General features: G+C 46.7%; 2 protein-coding genes across 2 annotated transcripts; both read right to left on the bottom strand.

The window, feature by feature from the left end:
- Positions 1-217: 217 nt before the first annotated feature.
- On the bottom strand, positions 218-7,262 carry LOC120308793 (gastrula zinc finger protein XlCGF26.1-like). Its single transcript, XM_039345282.1, has 2 exons — positions 7,120-7,262; positions 218-2,642 (listed from the first exon to the last, which is right to left on the bottom strand). Exon 2 carries the CDS (start codon positions 2,562-2,564, stop codon positions 735-737), a length of 1,830 nt encoding a protein of 609 aa, XP_039201216.1. The 5' UTR covers positions 2,565-2,642; positions 7,120-7,262; the 3' UTR covers positions 218-734.
- Positions 7,263-13,532: 6,270 nt separating this feature from the next.
- LOC120308791 (zinc finger protein OZF-like) lies at positions 13,533-18,419 on the bottom strand. The gene is made up of 2 exons (XM_039345280.1): positions 18,320-18,419; positions 13,533-15,293 (listed from the first exon to the last, which is right to left on the bottom strand). Exons 1-2 carry the CDS (start codon positions 18,358-18,360, stop codon positions 13,769-13,771), a joined length of 1,566 nt encoding a protein of 521 aa, XP_039201214.1. The 5' UTR covers positions 18,361-18,419; the 3' UTR covers positions 13,533-13,768.
- Between the last annotated feature and the right edge of the window lie 88 nt (positions 18,420-18,507).

Raw genomic sequence — 18,507 nt, 5'->3', positions numbered from 1 at the left:
AAAAGGTTGAGAACTACTGGCTTAAATAGTGCATGTATTACCAAGATAAGTATTATTTGAAACAGAAACATCATTCTGGGTAATATATTCCTTTTTCTCGTAGAAATTCATCCCAACAGGGGGAGTTGTAATTTTTCCCATCTTGACACATCCTTCTTGATGTTATTCCATGCCTTACTCCAATTATTTTAAATCTGCATACAATTCATATTCAGCATAAAGATACTCAAGGCTTTTATTTCTGTCTCAATCTTAAAACCAGCCTTTCCTGTCAATTTTATTTGGTCTTCCATTTCTGTATTTTTGTGAACATCGTCCTCTTTGACTATTCATTTGAAAAGACCCAAATCCTTTATTTTTCCCATTTCTGTTCCTTTCACAAGGAACAGAAACTTACCACCAAGTCATCAAAAGATTCCCTACGTTTATTTCTTTCTCTTTTCATCTTCATGCCAGCAATTCCCTCATCCTGTCTTTTATCTCCATTCAATAGTTGAATATTCAATAAGCTCACTAGTGCTGAATGGGGGACCACCAGGAGCTTTAGGATGGGCCTGGAGGTAAATCTGTATCCAAGAGAATTTTTTTGTTTAATTGCACTGAAATCGCAAGACAGCTTCCATGAACTCCTTCACGTAAGGTGACTAAACAGGATTTCCTTCTTCTCTTCTTAGCAAGGATCTCAAGGGTATTCCCAGGTATGGTTGTGAGGGGTTGCGGTGAGGACATTTACATCAATCTAGAACAATTTCTTCCTCTGTGTGAACTTTCATGTGACTTATAAGGGCTGATTCGCGACGGAAAGATATTCCACACTCGATGCACTGATAGGGCTTCTCCACTGAGTGAATTTTCTGATGTTCTCCAAGTTGCGCCTTTTCAGCAAAACATTTCCCACACTCCCCACATTTATACGGCTTCTCCCCAGCGTGGATGCTCTGATGTACACAAAGTTCTGGCTTTCGAGAGAGACTTTTTCCACACTCCCCACATTGATAGGGCTTCTCTCCTGTGTGCCCCTTCTGGTGTCTCTGAAGTTCAGCAGACTCCACAAATCGTTTCCCACATTCTGGGCATTCATAGGGTCCATCTCCAGTGTGAACTCTTTGATGTCGCAATAGATTTGATTTGTGGGAAAAACCTTTCCCACATTCCGGGCACTTTTCCTGACATGTATGTGCTTTCTTATGCCTCCGAAGAGATGAACGCCAACTGAAACTCTTCTCACACTCAGGGCATGGATAAGAACCTCTTCCTGTGTGTATCTTCTCGTGTACCCGAAGGTCCGAACTGCGAGTAAAGGCCTTCCCACATTCCCCGCACTTGTAAGGTTTCTCACCTGTGTGAAATTTCTCGTGATTCCTAAGATATTCTTTGTGAGGAAAAGATTTCCCACATTCCTGACACTGGTAAGGTTTTTCTCCGGAATGAATTTGCTGGTGCCTCAAAAGATTTGCTTTTCTGGAAAAATATTTACCACACTCGAAGCACTTATGGGGTGTCACTCCGTCATGCGTTATGCGGCTGTGATTTCTAAGGGATGTGGAATAGGCAAATGTTCTCCCACAGTCTAAACATTTGTAATCTTTCTCCCCTCTGTGAACTTTCTCATGACGCCGGAAGCTGGCTATTGTAGGGAAAAACCTTCCACACTCGATGCAGTAAAAGGGCTTCTCCCCCGAGTGGATCTTCTGATGTTCAAAGAGGACTCCCTTTTGAACAAAGGATTTTCCACATTCCCCACATTTGTAGGGCTTCTCTCCTGTGTGGCTGCTCTGATGAATCCCAGTCTGTGTCCCTGAGAGACACCGTTTCCCACCCTCCTCACATTCTTTGTGCGTCATTTGGTGTTTTACAAGATCATGAGGATACAAAAATCGCGTCTCACATTCTGGGCATTTGTAGGGTCTCTCCCCGGAGTGAATTCTCCGATGTCGCACCAGGCTTAATTTCCAAGTGAAAAACTTCCCACATTCTGGACACTCTCCCCTTCCCGGAGCAGTGTGCTGACTCTCATGTTTCCGAAGAGAGGAAATTTCAGGGAAGGTTTTTTCACACACAAAGCATCGGTAAGACTTTATTTCTGGGTGATCCTTCCCATGGAGCCAAAGCTGTGACTTCTGAGGGAAGCCCGTCCCGCCTGGCCCGAACTTGTAAGATTTCTCTCCTGGGTGGATTTCCTGATGTTGAAGCAGCTCTGACCTCTGAGACAAGCCCAGTCTTTTCCGCCCATTCCGGCATTCCCGAGGTCTCTTTCCCTGGTGGATCCGCTGATGGGCTCCAAGGTCCGCGCCTTTAGCAAAACGCTTCCCGCACTCTCCGCATTTGTAAGGCCTCAGTCCAGGATGGCTCCTGAGATGCTTGGCAAAGGTCCACGCTTCAGGAAAGGATTTCCCACATGCCGAACACAGATGGGATCCGTTCCCCATGTGCAGCTTCCGGTGGATCAAAAGGAGAGACTGGTAAGCAAAGGGTTTCCCGCACTCAGAGCATGTGAAAAGTCTCTCCTGGTTCCTCTGAGGTGATCTTCGGTTGAAGCATTTCCCCCCTTGCACAGATTCCATAATTGCTCGCTTGTAGTTCCTTGTCACCAGAGGCAATTTGCAGGCAAAACATTGGCCTCAGGTTTTTCCAGGCTGCACCTGAGGACAAAGGAAAAAGAAGTGAGGAGGAAGATTTGCTCTCCTTCAGCTCCCAAAAATAGCTCAAATCAGGGGTAGGCAACCTTGGCTCTTTTATGACTGGTGGACTTCAACTCCCAGAATTCCTGAGCCAGCCACGCTAAGGGGAAAAGGAGAGATTTCCAAGCTGAGCCAGGCTGGCTCAAGAATTCTGGGAGTTGAAGTCCATGAGTCATAAAAGAGCCAAGGCTGCCTACCCCTGGCCCAAATGATAGATAGAAGACTCTTTAATGAGGTCTAGGAGGATGCCCAATTTCCTGTTACCGGAATCAATGTTGGGATCCTCCCTGTGGAGCTGATCTGAGATCTCCCCTTCCCTCTTTTAGCAAGAGGGGAGGGATGGCCTTTTTGACATCTTGCTAGGTGACTGGTGATACTCAGATATTGTCATATCCTAAAAGTGGTACAATGGGTGGAAAAGTTGAAAAGCCCTGGTCTAGATAGGAAGCAGACAAGAAGCAAGAGAAAAGCTTATACTATATATGATCAGTAATAAGAAAGTTTAAGAAATGTGATTCAAACATTCTGGATCTAGCATGTAGTGTGCAGCAAAATTTAAGTGATTTTTCCATTTGGATTAATGTATCCTTAAAGCAGTGGTTCTCAATCTGTGGGTCGGGACCCCATTTGGGGTCGAACGACCATTTCACGGGGGTCACCAAACAACGCAGTCCGCCATTTTTCCCCCCTTTTCCTTAGCTGTGCTACTCCCTTTTATTCTATTGGCTTTTGAAAGCCGATAGAATAGACTCTTGAATAGAGTCTAATTCTATTGGCTTTCAAAAAGCCAATAGGAATTGTCCAGACTGTCTCTGCCCTGCTGAGCCCGCCAAAAATCCCATGGTGCTGCACCAGTTGAGTAGTCCTCAACTTACGACCAGTTGAGTAGTCCTCGACTTACGACCAGTTGGGGGTCACGGCATTAAAAAGGTTGAGAACCACTGCCTTAAACAATGTGTTTGGAACCACAAAGAGGAGAGTAGTTGTTGCTAAATGTGTGCTCAATTTGTTTTGTTTTCTTTTAAAGCCAAGGAAAAGAAGGTAAACAAATTTGTGATGAGAGACAGTTTGGTTTAGTGCAGGGGTCTTCAAACTTGGCAACTTTAAGACTTGTGGACTTCAACTCCCAGAATTCCTCACTCTACTAGTTCCCCCCCCCCCAAGTCTCTCTGCCCCAAACAGAAACCAGGTCTGCAGAAATGCAGATGTGATAATCTTGTCAGAAAGAAGAGACTGGACAGCCATTTGTCCGAAATGGTATAGGGTTTCCTGCCTGAGCAGGGGGTTGGACTAGATGACCTCCAAGGTCCCTTCCAACTTTATTATTATTATTACTATTATTATTACTATTATTATTATTATTATTATTATTATTATTATTATTATTATTATTATTATTATTATTATTATTGGAGCCAGGAAGCTGGGATTAGAAAGATAAAGATCCCTAGAACCAATAATCCCTCACATCAAAAAAAATAAAAAATCATAGTAAGGATATGGAAGAGCATGGAATAACCCAGACCCTACATCAATTGGATAAAATTTTAACAGTTAAGGAAGGAAAATTTATAACAAAAACCTACAGATATTTATTAGAGGTAGATCTGGAGGAAGAAATAGTGAAAGGGCCAATGATCGCATGGGCGAGAAATGTGGGCCGAAATATAAATCTGGAAGAATGGGAAAGATTATGGAACATAAATTGCAAACTGACACTGTCAACAGCATATAGGGAAAATCAATACAAAATCTTCTATAGATGGCATTTAACACCGGCGAGATTGGCCAAAATGTACAAAAATATGAATCCAGAATGCTGGAAATGTAAAAATAAGGAAGGAACATTCTATCACATGTGGTGGCTGTGCCCCAAAGCAAAGAGCTATTGGGAAAGGACAGGGACCTGGATACAGGAGATAACCAAGGTGCAAATTGAATTCAAACCTGAACTATTTCTTCTGGGTATAATAAATTTAAAGATCAAAAAGCAACTCCAACACATCATTATACATATATTGACAGCAGCCCGTATAGTATATGCTCAGTGTTGGAAGGGTGAAAACATACCTACAAACGATATGATTATATACAAAATTCTTGAATGCGCGGAAATGAATAAACTTACGCTAGAATTAAAAGACAAGGAGGCAACAGAATTTTATGAAATATGGAACAAATGTTATGATTGGCTAGAACAAAGAAAGAAAAAGACATGATTGCTGATGTAAATAAATTGTAAATAATATATAGATGTATAACACAGTTTTGTTAAGGGAAAATGTATTTTTTCAGTTTTATTTTTGTTGTATAGTGGAAAAAAGAAAAATTAAAAAAAAATCCAACACTCATGAGCCACAGCCCCAAGGAAGCAGGATATGACCTTTGGGACATAACAGGATTAACTCACCACCATCAGAATACCAGAAAGGCACATTCAGACTCAGGTCAAAGTTCATGCCATAGGAACAACTCCAAGCAAAAGCTCAAGAAGGTATAAAAACCCACCACTCCCTACTACGTGTGGTCAGTTCACAAGAATATACCTACACAAACACATACCACGCCCCTCAAGCGTCATGCTAGAACAGTGATTCTCAACCTGTGGGTCGGGACCCCATTTGGGATCGAACGACCATTTCACGGGGGTCGCCAAACAACGCAGTCCGCCATTTTTTCCCCCTTTTCCTTAGCTGTGCTACTCCCTTTTCTTCTATTGGCTTTTGAAAGCCAATAGAATAGACTCTCTTGAATAGAGTCTAATTCTATGGGCTTTCAAAAGCCAATAGGAATTGTCCAGGCTGTCTCTGCCCTGCTGAGCCCGCCAAAAGTCCCATTCTGCAAACGGTGCTGCAGGTTGTCTGCAGCGAAGGCGAGCTGTCTGGAAGCTTCCACCCCTCCCTGCTGAGCAACTACTAAAAATGTAAGTAAAAGAGGGCCAGGGGTGGGAGGTGGGAGGCCGGCGGGTGCAGGGAGGGTTGCGGGCGCGCGTGGGGCCCGGCGGGTGCCTTACCTCCCTTGGGCTGGGCCAACTGGTGGCCCAGCCGGTGGTCGGCCTGCACCGTCTCTGCCGCTTGCCAGCTACGCCTCGGCCGGTGCAGGGGGCGGCACCACGCATGCGCGGTGCTCCCAGGCAGGGAAAGTCCTCAACTTACGACCGGTTGGGTAGTCCTCGACTTACGACCAGTTGGGGGTCGCGGCATTAAAAAGGTTGAGAACCACTGCACTAGAATCAAGCACGTAGACCAGTGGTCCTCAATCTTGGCAATTTTAAGACTTGTGGACTTCAACTCCCAGAATTCCCCAAGAAAGCAAAGCTGGCTGAGGAATTCTAGGAGTTGAAGTCCACAAGTCTTAAAAGCTGCCAAGGTTGAGGACCCCTGACCTAGACCAGTGATGGTGAACCTTTTAGAGACCGAGTGCCCAAACTGCAACCCAAAACCCACTTATGCCGGGTGGGCGTGGCTGCAGTGGTAACAGCAGACTGGGTGGGACTAAAAAGTTCAATCCATCAATTCCAACTTTGCAAGATCTTTTTTTTTTCCACACAAGAAGTTGAAATTGACTGATTGATTGAACCTTTTTTTTTTTTTGCACACGGCAGCAGAGGCCTAAAGCAAAAAGGTTCTATAAAACCCAGCTGAAGGCCTAGGACTGGGGCGACGGTGTGCATGCCCACAGAGAGGGCCCTGAGTGCCGCCTCTGGCACCCGTGCCATAGGTTCCCCACCACTGACCTAGACCCTTTTCCGGACAAGCTCTCCCTATAAAAATCTGCTGCTGCTGCTATAGCACCCGCCCCCCATTTCTTTGCAGTCTGTTCCTAAAGCAGGGGTTCTCAACCTTGGCAACTTTAAGACGTGTGGACTTCAACTCCCAGAATTCCTCAGCCAGCAAAGCTGAGGAATTCTGGGAGTTGAAGTCCACACGTCTTAAAGTTGCCAAGGTTGAGAACCCCTGTGGACCTAAAGGCAATCTGTTTTGCTTTTAGGAATAAATATTGCTTCTTTCTTTCACAGCTGTCTGGATCTCATTTGTATTTATTCTTGCGGCTTGAGTTGGAACCCCAAATGATGTTTCGGACAGAGGAGAAGCGAAACGTTTCCAAAGGGGGGAAACAAAACCCACGGAAGCCCAGTTGCCTTTGGGGGGGGGGGAACCCAAAAAAGCAGCTTTACATCGGACGGACCACAAAGAGCAACTTCCCCAAAGCGCCTTCTCGGAACCGCCCGGAGCTTGCACGAGGAGGCTAGCCGGCAGGCAGTGGAGGACCCCCCCCCCCGACTCTCATTTGCACCCCTTAATGGAAAGGGGGGGCATCCGTTCCTTGCAGGCAAACACGGATGCCGAATCTCCCCAAAGGCATGGAAACCGGGGCGGGCATTGGGAGCTGCCTCTCTCCTTGCGGGGAAAAGCTTTCCTGGCTGGATCAGCCTTACCTGGCCGAAGCGGGGCCGAGCAGCCTCCTTCGAGGAGATCCAGCGTCGATCCTCAAGGGGGTGCGAATCTCTCGAAAAAGGAAGACCAGGAAGAGCAGCGCATAAGACAGTAGCTGAGAGGGCGGGGCTTTGGGATCCGCCTCCACCGGACAGCCACGCCCCTCGGCAATAAGATCTTGGGCTGCCTTTCCCTCCCGTGGTGATTGGCCAGCAGGGACAAGCCTGAAAGCGAGATTGGCTCCGCCCCCGAACGTCCAAGCGGGATTTTCTTTTCCAATGCGGACGAGGCGAGGCGGAAGGAGCGTTCCAATTTGGGCGTTCGGGAGGGGGGAGCGCTGCTCCCTGGACTCGCGACTGTGGTAGATGCTGCCTGTCCTGAGGGGGGAGGCTTAAAGGAGAGCTCCCGCCACCCCCCTCCCACAAGGAGAAAAGTTGCTCTGATTTAATAATAATGATGATAATAATATTGATAAAGTTGGAAGGGACCTTGGAGGTCATCTAGTCCAACCCCCTGCTCCGGCAGGAAACCCTGTACCATTTTGGACAAATGGCTGTCCAGTCTCTTCTTAAAAACTTCCAGTGTTGGAGCATTCACCGCTTCTGGAGGCAGGTTGTTCCACTGGTTAATTGTTCTGTCAGGAAGTTTCTCCTTAGTTCTAGGTTGCTTCTCTCTTTGGTTAGTTTCCACCCATTGCTTCTTGTCCTGCCTTCTGGCGCTTTGGAAAATAGCTTGTGGCAGCCCCTGAGATACTGGAAGGCTGCTATCCTGTCCCCCCTCGTCCTTCTCTTCGTTAAACTAGACATACCCAATTCCAGCAGCCTTTCCTTATATGCTTTAGCCTCAGTCTCCTAATCATCTTTGTTGCTCTTCTCTGTCCTCTTTCTAGAGTCTCAACATCTTTTCTACATCATGGTGACCAAAAATGAATGCAGTATTCCAAGTATGGCCTTACCAAGGCATTGTAAAGTGCTGTTAATACACTTCATGGGATCTTGATTCTATTCCTCTGTTAATGCAGCCTAGCACTGTGTTGGCCTTTTTGGCAGCTGCAGCACACTGCTGGCTCATATTTACGTGATTGTCCACTAGGACTCCGAGGTCCCTCTCACAGTTATTACTATTGAGCAAGGTACCCCTTATACTATACCTGTACATTTGGTTTTTCTTGCCTAAATGTAGAACCTTACTTTTTTCACCATTGAATTTCATTTTGTTAGATAGCGCCCCTTGTTCAAGTCTGTCCAGATCCTCCTGTATCCTAAGCCTGTCTCCATTTCTCCATTTCTGCTTCAAAGTTCTGGCTGGATCAGTTGCAAAAAAATCTGACTTTGATTGCCTCAATACAGGTAGTCCTCGACTTACAACAGTTCATTTAGTGACCACTCAAAAGTTACAGCGGCACAGAAAAAACGACAGGACCCTTTTCCACACAATCCTTGCAAGCCTGCTCATGGTCACGTATTCAGATTTCAGACCGCTGGACAACTGGCTCCAATTTATGACGGTTGCAGTGTCCTAGGGTCATGTGATTTCCCCTTTTGACAAGCAAAATCAAGGGGGGGGGGAACCAGGTTCACTTTAACCGCCGTTTTGCTAACTTAACCATTGCAGTGATTCACTTAACAACTGTGGCAAGATAGGATCGTAAAATGGGGCAAAATTCACTTAACAAATGTCTCACTTAGCAATAGAAATGGGCTCAATTGTGGACGTATGTCGAGGACTCCCTGTAAACCTCTCCCTGTTCTTCAAAACAATGGTCCTTTTTTTGGCTTTTTCTTCTTCTTTGGAAGACTTTTGTTGCTGGCTCATCTTCTGACTTTTGTTCAAATCTTTGCAGTGTTTCTGGCAAGTGGTTAGAGCAGGGCTAGGCAACCTTGGCTCTTTTATGACTCGTGGACTTCAACTCCCAGAATTCCTGAGCCACCATAGCTCAGCTTAGAAACATCTCCCTTTCCCCTCAGTATGGCTGGCTCAGGAATTCTGGGAGTTGAAGTCCACGAGTCATAAAAGAGCCAAGTCTGAAGACCCCTGTCCTAGACAGTCACTTCTCTGACATGGTATAGGGCAGGGGTAGACAACCTTGGCCCTTTTATGACTCGTGGACTTCAACTCCCAGAATTCCTGAGCCAGCCTGGCTCATCTTGGAAACCTCTCCCTTTCCCCTCAGCATGGCTGGCTCAGGAATTCTGGGAGTTGAAGTCCACGAGTCATAAAAGAGTCAAGGTGGCCTACCTCTGGGTTAAATAAATGGTTTTGCCCGTGCTTCCTTTGGAAGAGTGATTAGAAAGAGGGACTGGGCCAGATTGTTGTCCCCAATTCGGCTCTGAGCCTGGTGGCTGATGCATAACACCAGACACGAATTGCAGGTTTCGTTGTCTTTTATTGAAGCGCTCCAAGAAAAAAAGGTCCTGAGTAGAAAATGCCAAGGAACCCCGAACAATAGAATTAAGAAAGTTTTACACATTTTCTCTAAAGCTGAAGGCGGGATAAGGTGGGATATATAAGAAATATCATCTAATAAACATTTCAATAATAATCTAACCATTATTCTATTAGTCTCTAGCAGTCCCTATTCCTAAGCCTTGGCTAATGAATGCTTCAGGAGTTGTCTATTACAGGGCTTTTCAACCTTTTCACCCATTGTACCAGTTTTAGGATATGGCAATATTCGAGTACCACTAGTCGCCTAGCAAAACTTGATGACCAAAAAAAAAAAAAAAGGAAAAAAGTGATAAAGTACAGGTAGTCCTCAACTTACAACAGTTCGCTTAGTGACTGTTCGAAGTTACAATGGCACTGAAAAAAGTACCCCCCCCAAGCCACAGCCGAGTAAGACGCCTGCCCGCCCAGCATTACTCTCATTCCCCTCCCCCGCTACCACTTTTCTAGGATGGTTGCGTACCACCTGCCAGGGTGCCAATGTACCACAGGTGGTACCCGTACCACTGGTTGAAAAGCCCTGGTCTAATACACATCCTATTTGCTCCAGGCCATCCCTGTTCCTAACCTTTAGCTGAGGGCTGCCTAACTCTTATCAGCTTTCTAACCACCCAGTATTTACAAGCTTTACATGTGTATATTCCCTGTGAATAAGCATTCTTTGTTCTTGCTAGACAAAGTCCACAAGTACAGGCTTCCTGATCTCTTTTGAAGTCTATGCCATAACCTTGCTTTGTTTTGGCATCCAGCCCATCAAAAGCAATCCAGCTGGCTGGCTTTGTGCTTGAGGTAGGACTAGAACTCAGGACCAGACTGATGCCTTAACCACTACAGCACATCAAACTGGCTCAGGTGTCCATTGACATGAACCGGGACACCATCGCTCCCGTCCTGTTCACAGGTTTATTTTTTATTTCAAATGGCTTAGCAAACTGCTGGACATAGGTATAAATGTCCTGCAGAGGCATTAGGGGAAAAAATAGGATTATTTCTTGATAATAGAAAAGAATGGGGATAGAGTTGTAATTCGGGAAGATCTTGAACCTATGCCAGAATGGAAGAAATCAGCAAGGCAGAAATTCAACAGGGACAAAGCAGGAAAAGGGGAAACTGGATCGAGAAACTGAAAAAATGTTTACGGATGCTTTGCTCCGTCTGATGCTTCTGTCAGAGCATGCAGTCTTATTGCGCTGAGGTAACCCAGGAGTAAACATAGTTAACAGTGGTTTGTAATTAAATGTGGTTTATATTACACATATTATTGCATCATCCACATTATATCTTTTACATAATTACTAAGCCGTCTAGCCTTTCAATCACCATCCTGACACTTTCCATTCTCTGCCCAAAGGCCTTTGCTTTTGTTGAACGTGCCCTTGCTGACTTCTTCCAGTTTGGCACCTTGTCAAGATCTGCCTGTATCACAATTCTATTCCCATCATTTGTGTCATCCACAAATAATCCTATCTTTCTAATGCTTCTTCCAGGACACACACATACACACACAAACTTGTTCGTGCGGCATCACTGTGGACATCTCTGCCTCTGACAAGAGAGCAGTAAAGATGTTGGCCATGAACTCAGTCGGGACTCATGAACTTTTAGAAATTGTAGCCCAGTTGACCTTCGAATTGAAGGATTAGAGGAAAACTGTTTGAGAAAAGGAGAAAACCTGCAGCCAGGAAAGATCTACCTTTGTCCTTAAAACTCTTTTTCACAATCACTACGTCTTAAAGTCTCCCTGGAAGATTTAACCTGAGATTTTGTTCCCTTCATCTTCTGTTATGTATCTCATGTCCAAAGACATGTTAAAATTCCTGGTTGTGAAAGCTTTTATCGACCAGGAAAATGTTTTAAAATAAATTCTTTTTATTACTTATCCTATCACTGAAAGTATAAATATGGAAGTAACGATTAGGAAAAAAAATACTATTAAGGGTAACCTCGTTTCCTCTTAGCAAGGATGAAAATCCAACCAAAGGCACAATAATGTAAGCATTAAGTAACAATGTTCTATATATCCAAGACTGCCTGGATTTTTAAATTACACATTTTTATTGCTTAAACTTACTGAATATCTGAATAATTTACACTTGTTTCAAATGTCTTTGCTAAAAATACAAGAGACTGTGAAGAAGTTTGTTTTCTCTGCTAACAAAGCCTTCCTTTCCTTCCTTTTGTTTTTTCTTTCTTTCGTTTCTTCTTTCTTTTTTCTTCTCTCTCTCTCTCTCTCTCTCTTTCTCTCTTTCTGACTTACTTGCATCCATAGAGCACTAGTACAGACATGTCAAACACAAGGCCTGGGGGGGGGGTGGATGCGGCCCGCGAAGGTGGTTTCACGTGGCCCGCGAAGCCATCCTGGAAACAGTGAGGGAACGGCCCCCGCTGCCTTGGCCCTGGCCCAGGCCGGCCGGGAGCCAATGTACAATTTTGTGGTGGCCATCTTGGCACTTGCCCCAGTGGACCATGCCTTGGCACTTGCCCCGGTCCCACCCCCTTCTGCCAGAGACCCTCAGATCTGTCCCACTCCTGCCCAGGCTCCCCACAGGCACCCTTGACGTGAATGATGTAGAACTGGCCGCGCCCACCCAGTAGGCCAGACCCACTCCATCCACGCCTACCCAGTAGGCTGCACCCACTCTGGCCACACCCACTCGCCCCCCCAGGGGCATCTGCAATGCTGATGCGGCCCTCAGTGAAACTGAGGTTGACACCCCTGCACTAGTACAACATAGGTCATTCGAGGGGCCCCAAGGACTGCCTGCACCCACTGAAGCTTCTGACATGCTCTCCAAGGGGAGCCCCATGTAGAACGCATGGCAGTAGTCCAAGAGTGAGATGATCAGGCTGCTTGGCAAGTCTCTCCTGAGAGTCCTTCCATGTGTGAATGTGAGAATATAGGCAGCCCTCGACTTACAAGTTCATTTAATGACCGCTGGAAGTTACAAGGGCACCAGAAAAAGCGAGTTATGACCGTTTTTCACTTAAGGCCACTGCAGCATCCCCATGGTCATGTGATCAAAATTCAGTTGCTTGGCAACTGGTTCGTATTTATGACCGTTGCACTATCCTGGGGTTATGTGATTCCCTTTTCCGACTTCCTGGCCAACACAGTCCATGGGGAATCCAGATTCATTTCACCACCACGTTACTCATTTCACAAAGGCAGTGATTCACTTAACAACTGTGGCAAGAAAAGTTGTAAAATGGGGCAAAAACGTGCTGAACAAACATTTCCCTCAGCAACGTATTTGTTGGGCTCAATTTTGGTCGTAACTTGAGGACTCCCTATACAAATAAGGGAAGGCAGAGGTTGTAGTGGAGACATTTATAGTTAGCAGTTTAAAGATTTGTAATTTTATCCTCTATGTCAGGGGTCTTCAAACTTGGCAATTTTAAGACTTGTGGACTTCAACTCCCAGGGCTGGCTGAGGAATTCTGGGAGTTGAAGTCCACAAGTCTTAAAGTTGCCAAGTTTGAAGACCCCTGCTCTATGTGAACTTTCGTATGTTTTCTAAGGGTTGATTCTTGACAGAAAAATGTTCCACACTTGATGCACTTATAGCAGACATGTCAAACACAAGGCCCGCAGGCTGGATGTGGCCCGTGAAGTGGTTTCATGTGGCCCGCGAAGCCATCCTGGAAACAGTGAGGGAACGTCCCTCTCTGCCCTGGCCCAGGCCAGCCAGGAGCCAAAGTACAATTTTGTGGTGGCTATGCTGAAACACATTTAGTCTTAGCTCCTTAAGCCCCCCCCCCCCCGCATGGCCTGAGAGGAACAGTGAGGCTCCTCCAATGGACCATGCCTTGGCACTTGCCCTGGTCCCACCCCGTTCTGCCAGAGACCCTCAGATCTGTCCCACTTCTGCCCAGGCCCCCACAGGCACCCTTGACACAAACGATGTAGAGCTGGCCACACCCACCCAGTAGGCCACACCCACTCTGTTCATGCCCACCCAGTAGGCCGCACCCACTCTGGCCACACACCCCCGCCCCCTGAGGGCAACCGCAATGCTGATGCGGCCCTCAATGAAATTGAGTTTGACACCCCTGACTTATAGGGTTTCTCTCCTGAGTGAACCTTTGGATGTTTCCAAAGTGCTACTTTCTGAGCAAAACATTTTCCACACTCCCGACACTTATATGGCTTCTCCCCTGTGTGGATTCCCTGATGGGCACGGACTCCTCCTGTTTCCCACATTCTGTTCATTTTTTCCGACTGCCGTGTGTTTTCTTATGACTCCGAAGAGATGACGTATGAGTGAAACTCATTCCACACGCTGAGCATTTATAAGGCTTTATCCCTGTGTGAATCTGCTCGTGGGCCCGAAGATCGTGGCTGCGGGCAAAGGCCTTGCCACATTCCCCACAGTTGTAAGGTTTCTCCCTGGTGTGGACTCTCTCGTGCCTTTTAAGATATTCTTTCTGAGCGAAATATTTCCTGCAGTCCAGGCACCGATGAGGTTTTTCTCCGGTATGAGTGAACTGATGCTTCAAAAGATGCGTTTTCCTGTAAAAGCATTTACCGCAGTCCGAGCATGTAAAGGACATCACTTCTGCATTTGTTCTATCGCCCTTAAGGGACGTCATTCCTACATGCTTTATGCGGCTGTGACTTCTAAGGGTGGACAAATAAGCAAACGCTGCCCCACAGTCTAAGCATTTGTAATCTTTTGCCCCTTTGTGAACCTGCCCGTGGCGTTTGAGGCCTCCTCTTGTAAGGAAAAACCTTCCACACTCGATGCACCGAAAGGGCTTCTCCCCTAAGTGGATCTTCTGATGTTCAAAGAGGCCTCCCTTTTGAACAAAGGAGTTTCCACACTCCCCACATTTGTAGGGTTTCTCTCCTGTGTGGCTGCTCTGATGAATCCCAATCTGTGTCCGTGAGAGACACCGTTTCCCACCCTCCTCACATTCCTCTCCTTTGTGCGTCCTTTTGTGTTTTACAAGATCATGAGAATACGTAAATCGCGTCTCACATTCTGGGCATTTGTAGGGTCTCTCCCCGGAGTGAATTCTCCGATGTCGCACCAGGCTTAATTTCCAAGTGAAAAACTTCCCACATTCTGGACACTCTCCCCTTCCCGGAGCAGTGTGCTGACTCTCATGTTTCCGAAGAGAGGAACTTTCAGGGAAGGTTTTTTGACACGCAAAGCATCGGTAAGACTTTATTTCTGGGTGATCCTTCCCATGGAGCCAAAGCTGTGACTTCTGAGGGAGGCCCGTCCCGCCTGGCCTGAACTTGTAAGATTTCTCTCCTGGGTGGATTTCCTGATGTTGAAGCAGCTCTGACCTCTGAGACAAGCCCAGTCTTTTCCGCCCGTTCTTGCATTCCCGAGGTCTCTTTCCCCGGTGGATCCGCTGATGGGCTCCAAGATCCGCGCCTTTAGCAAAACGCTTCCCGCACTCTCCGCATTTGTAAGGCCTCAGTCCAGGATGGCTCCTGAGATGCTGGGCAAAGGCCCACGCTTCAGGAAAGGATTTCCCACATGCCGAACACAGATGGGATCCGTTCCCCGTGTGCAGCTTCCGGTGGATCAAAAGGAGGGAGCGGTATGCAAAGGGTTTCCCGCACTCAGAGCACGTGGAGAGTCTCTCCCGGTTCCTCTGAGGGGGATTTGGATCAAAGGCTTTTCCCCGCTGCATTGTTTCTGGAGGCTGCACACTTGCAGTGCTTCGCAACCAGAGGCAATTTGCAAGCAAACCTTTGGCCAGAGGTTTTCCCAGGCACCTGCGGGATGAAGGAAAAAGAACTGAAGGAAAGACAAAGATTCATTCTTCATTCAGATCCCCAAAATATCCCAAACAATAGTTAAGGGGACCTGACCCTTGGAGGGATACCCAAAGCCTCAATTTCATTCCATCTGAAAAAATATGCTGGTATTCTCTCTATGGAGCTGATTTAAGAGGTCCCTTCCCCTTTCTTAGCAAGAGAGAAGAGATGGCTGACAGAATCCCTGTAGCTCCCCATTTGTCTGCCTGAACTGGGACGATCTCCGCCTTTTCCATTCACTCAGTTGGGGGCGGTGGTGATGCAGATGAGAGACCCACTGCAAGGACCCCCACATAACTTGTATGTGTCAAGAGAGTCAATATATGTAGATAGTATATACCAGGGGTAGGCCATCTTGGCTCTTTCATGACTCGTGGACTTCAACACCCAGAATTCCTGAGCCAACATGGCTCAGCTTGGAAACCTCTCCCTTTCCCCTCAGCATGGCTGGCTCAGGAATTCTGGGAGTTGAAGTCCACGAGTCATAAAGTTGCCAAGGTTGCCTACCCCTGGTATATACTATGTAGGTATTGATGGACACGGTTCTTTGGGCCATCAGAGACTAACATGGACTCCTCCTAGTGTTATACACAATCTTTAGGTCAAACCAGTGGTTCTCAACCTGTGGGTCGGGACCCCATTTGGGGTCAAACGACCATTTCACGGGGGTCGCCAAACAACGCAGTCCGCCATTTTTTCCCCCTTTTCCTTAGCTGTGCTACTCCCTTTTATTCTATTGGCTTTTGAAAGCCAATAGAATAGACTCTCTTGAATAGAGTCTAATTCATTGGCTTTCAAAAGCCAATAGGAATTGTCCAGGCTGTCTCTGCCCTGCTGAGCCCGCCAAAAGTCCCATTCTGCAAACGGTGCTGCACCAGTTGAGTAGTCCTCGACTTACGACCAGTTGAGTAGTCCTCAACGTACGACCAGTTGGGGGTCGCGACATTAAAAAGGTTGAGAAACACTGGGTTAGACCCAGCCTGACAGACTCAAACCAACAGCCCAAACCGTCTCCAATTCTCTCTAAGTTACACTCAGTAACTTAATCAGTTCTGAGCAAAGATGGATTCTCCATAAGGGTGGGAAGAAACCACCTGCAATATTTCAGCAAGCATTTCTAGTTTATTTGGTTAGACAAGTAAGGAAACGCCTATTCTCTGTGGAACAGAGATAAACAGAGAAGTTAGTGAAATATCCTTATCACTTCCTCTCATTATTGAACCCAAGGAATTTCCGCACATTTTATTGAAAGAAAGCATTGTGATACCCAGAGAGGCCAGAGCAAATTTCTCTCAGAGATTCGTTGCTCTATCTTCACCATCTTCACACACGCAAGGCATCTGTTTCCCAATTCCCACAATTCAAGACCACTTATGTTAGTCTGATCAACACTAAAATGGCTTCCTGTGGTTCCTTTACAGTTTAGGGAGAGTGTAAGTCTATTCATCAGGGTCAGCAATGCCTCATATTGGGGGTCAATTTCGCCGCCAATTTCCTGAAAGAGAGGCTGATGGTTTTGGCCAAAACTTCCACCAAATTGTCCTACCTGCCCAGGTCAGATTTTGGAATCTGTCTTCAACCGTGTGTTGCATCCACCCAACCATTGGAGTTATTCCTGCAAGGAGGGTAGGTGCATACATCTTGGGTGAACTAATCCTGGTTTACAGGGGGATCTTTAACTTTTGACCTGAAGACCCATCCTTCCCCTCGGAGGGAGTTTGCAAGGTGCAAAAGCCAATTTAACCAATCATGGTCTTTACGTTTTAGCAAACTTAAATGAAATTACTATATTTTTTTCTGCATTCTCATGTTTCATAATTTCTCCTTCGTTTCCATTCAGTGCTGCAGTTTGAGGTCTTTAGGGCTGTCCTGGCCAAGGCTGAAATCTTCCTCCTCTTTTTCACAACTCTCTCTTTCTCCCTTCTCTCATCAACTTGCACAAGATGTTTTTTCAAAGGGCAACCGGACTTTTTTCGTTTTTCCTGGAAGACATTTTTGCTTCTCCTCCAAGAAGCTTCTTCAGTTATGATGCTTCTTGGATGAGAAGTGAAACACCTTCAAGGAAAAACAAAGAAAGTCTAGCAAAACTGCATCCAGTTTTGGTCACCACGATGTAAAAAAGATGCTGAGACTCTAGAAAGAGTACAGAGAAGAGCAACAAAGATGATTAGGGGACTGGAGGCTAAAGCATATAAGGAATGGTTGCTGGAATTGGGTATGTCTACTTTAACAAAGAGAAGGACGAGGGGGGACATGATAGCAGTGTTCCAGTATCTCAGGGGCTGCCACAAAGAAGGGGGAGTCAAGCTGTTTTCCAAAGCACCTGAAGGCAGGACAAGGAGCAACGGATGGAAACTAATCAAGGAGAGAAGCAACCTAGAACTAAGGAGAAACTTCCTGACAGTGAGAACAAATTAACCAGTGGAACAACCTGCCTCCAGAAGTGGTGAATGCTCCAACACTGGAAGTCTTTAAGAAGAGATTGGGCAAGCATGGTATAGACCAGGTTTCCTGCCTGAGCAGGGGGTTGGAATAGATGACCTCCAAGTTCCCTTCCAACTTTATTATTACTATTATTGTTGTTGTTGTTAGTTGCCGTTTGAAAAAAAAAGCATTTTAGGGACAACCACGACCTGAATGACTGAGGATCTCCAGACAGACATTACATTTGCACAAATGGAGAGAAACGGACGTCCAGAGACTTTCTGCTCAAACGGAGCACAGAGAAACCTTCTGAAAGCAACTGCCCCAAAAGCTTCTTTCCGGATCCACCCGGAGCCTCAGAGGGATCCTGGGACGGGCGAGGAGGGGGCAGATCCAGCCCGGGGAGGGACCCCCCCTTTGCCCCCCCGGAGGGAAGGGAGGGATCCGCTCCCTGCAGGCGACGCCAGAGCCGAATCTCCCCAAGGAAAACCCGGCAAGCCGAAGAGCGGGATCCGCAGCTACCTTTCTCCCGGCGGGGGGGGGGGGGGAAGCTCTCCTACCTGGCAGAAGCGCGAACGAGATCCTTCAAACGATCCAGCATCGAGAGATTCCCGGGTAGACGCGGAAATGCATCGCGGAATATGGTAGCGATGGGGGCGGGGCTTCGGGCCTCCTCGGGCTCCGCCTCCTCCAGGCAGCCACGCCCCTTGCAATTAGATGGGGGGGGCTACCTTCCCCTCTTGGGAAG

This window comes from Crotalus tigris, unplaced genomic scaffold (assembly GCF_016545835.1).
Source record: "Crotalus tigris isolate CLP2741 ecotype Arizona unplaced genomic scaffold, ASM1654583v1 scf7180000017950.1190679, whole genome shotgun sequence".
Taxonomy (NCBI): Eukaryota; Metazoa; Chordata; class Lepidosauria; order Squamata; family Viperidae; genus Crotalus; species Crotalus tigris.
The sequence above is the reverse complement of the archived record's forward strand: the minus strand, read 5'-3'. Positions and strand labels throughout refer to the sequence as shown.

Excerpts from the sequence above, each read along its gene's own strand:
- LOC120308791 (XM_039345280.1), bottom strand. The coding sequence starts at position 18,360 with ATGCTGGATCGTTTGAAGGATCTCGTTCGCGCTTCTGCCAG. Across the intron at positions 15,294-18,319 it reads CTCGTTCGCGCTTCTGCCAG|GTGCCTGGGAAAACCTCTGG; the intron begins GTAGGAGAGCTT and ends TTCATCCCGCAG.
- LOC120308793 (XM_039345282.1), bottom strand. The coding sequence starts at position 2,564 with ATGGAATCTGTGCAAGGGGGGAAATGCTTCAACCGAAGATCACCTCAG.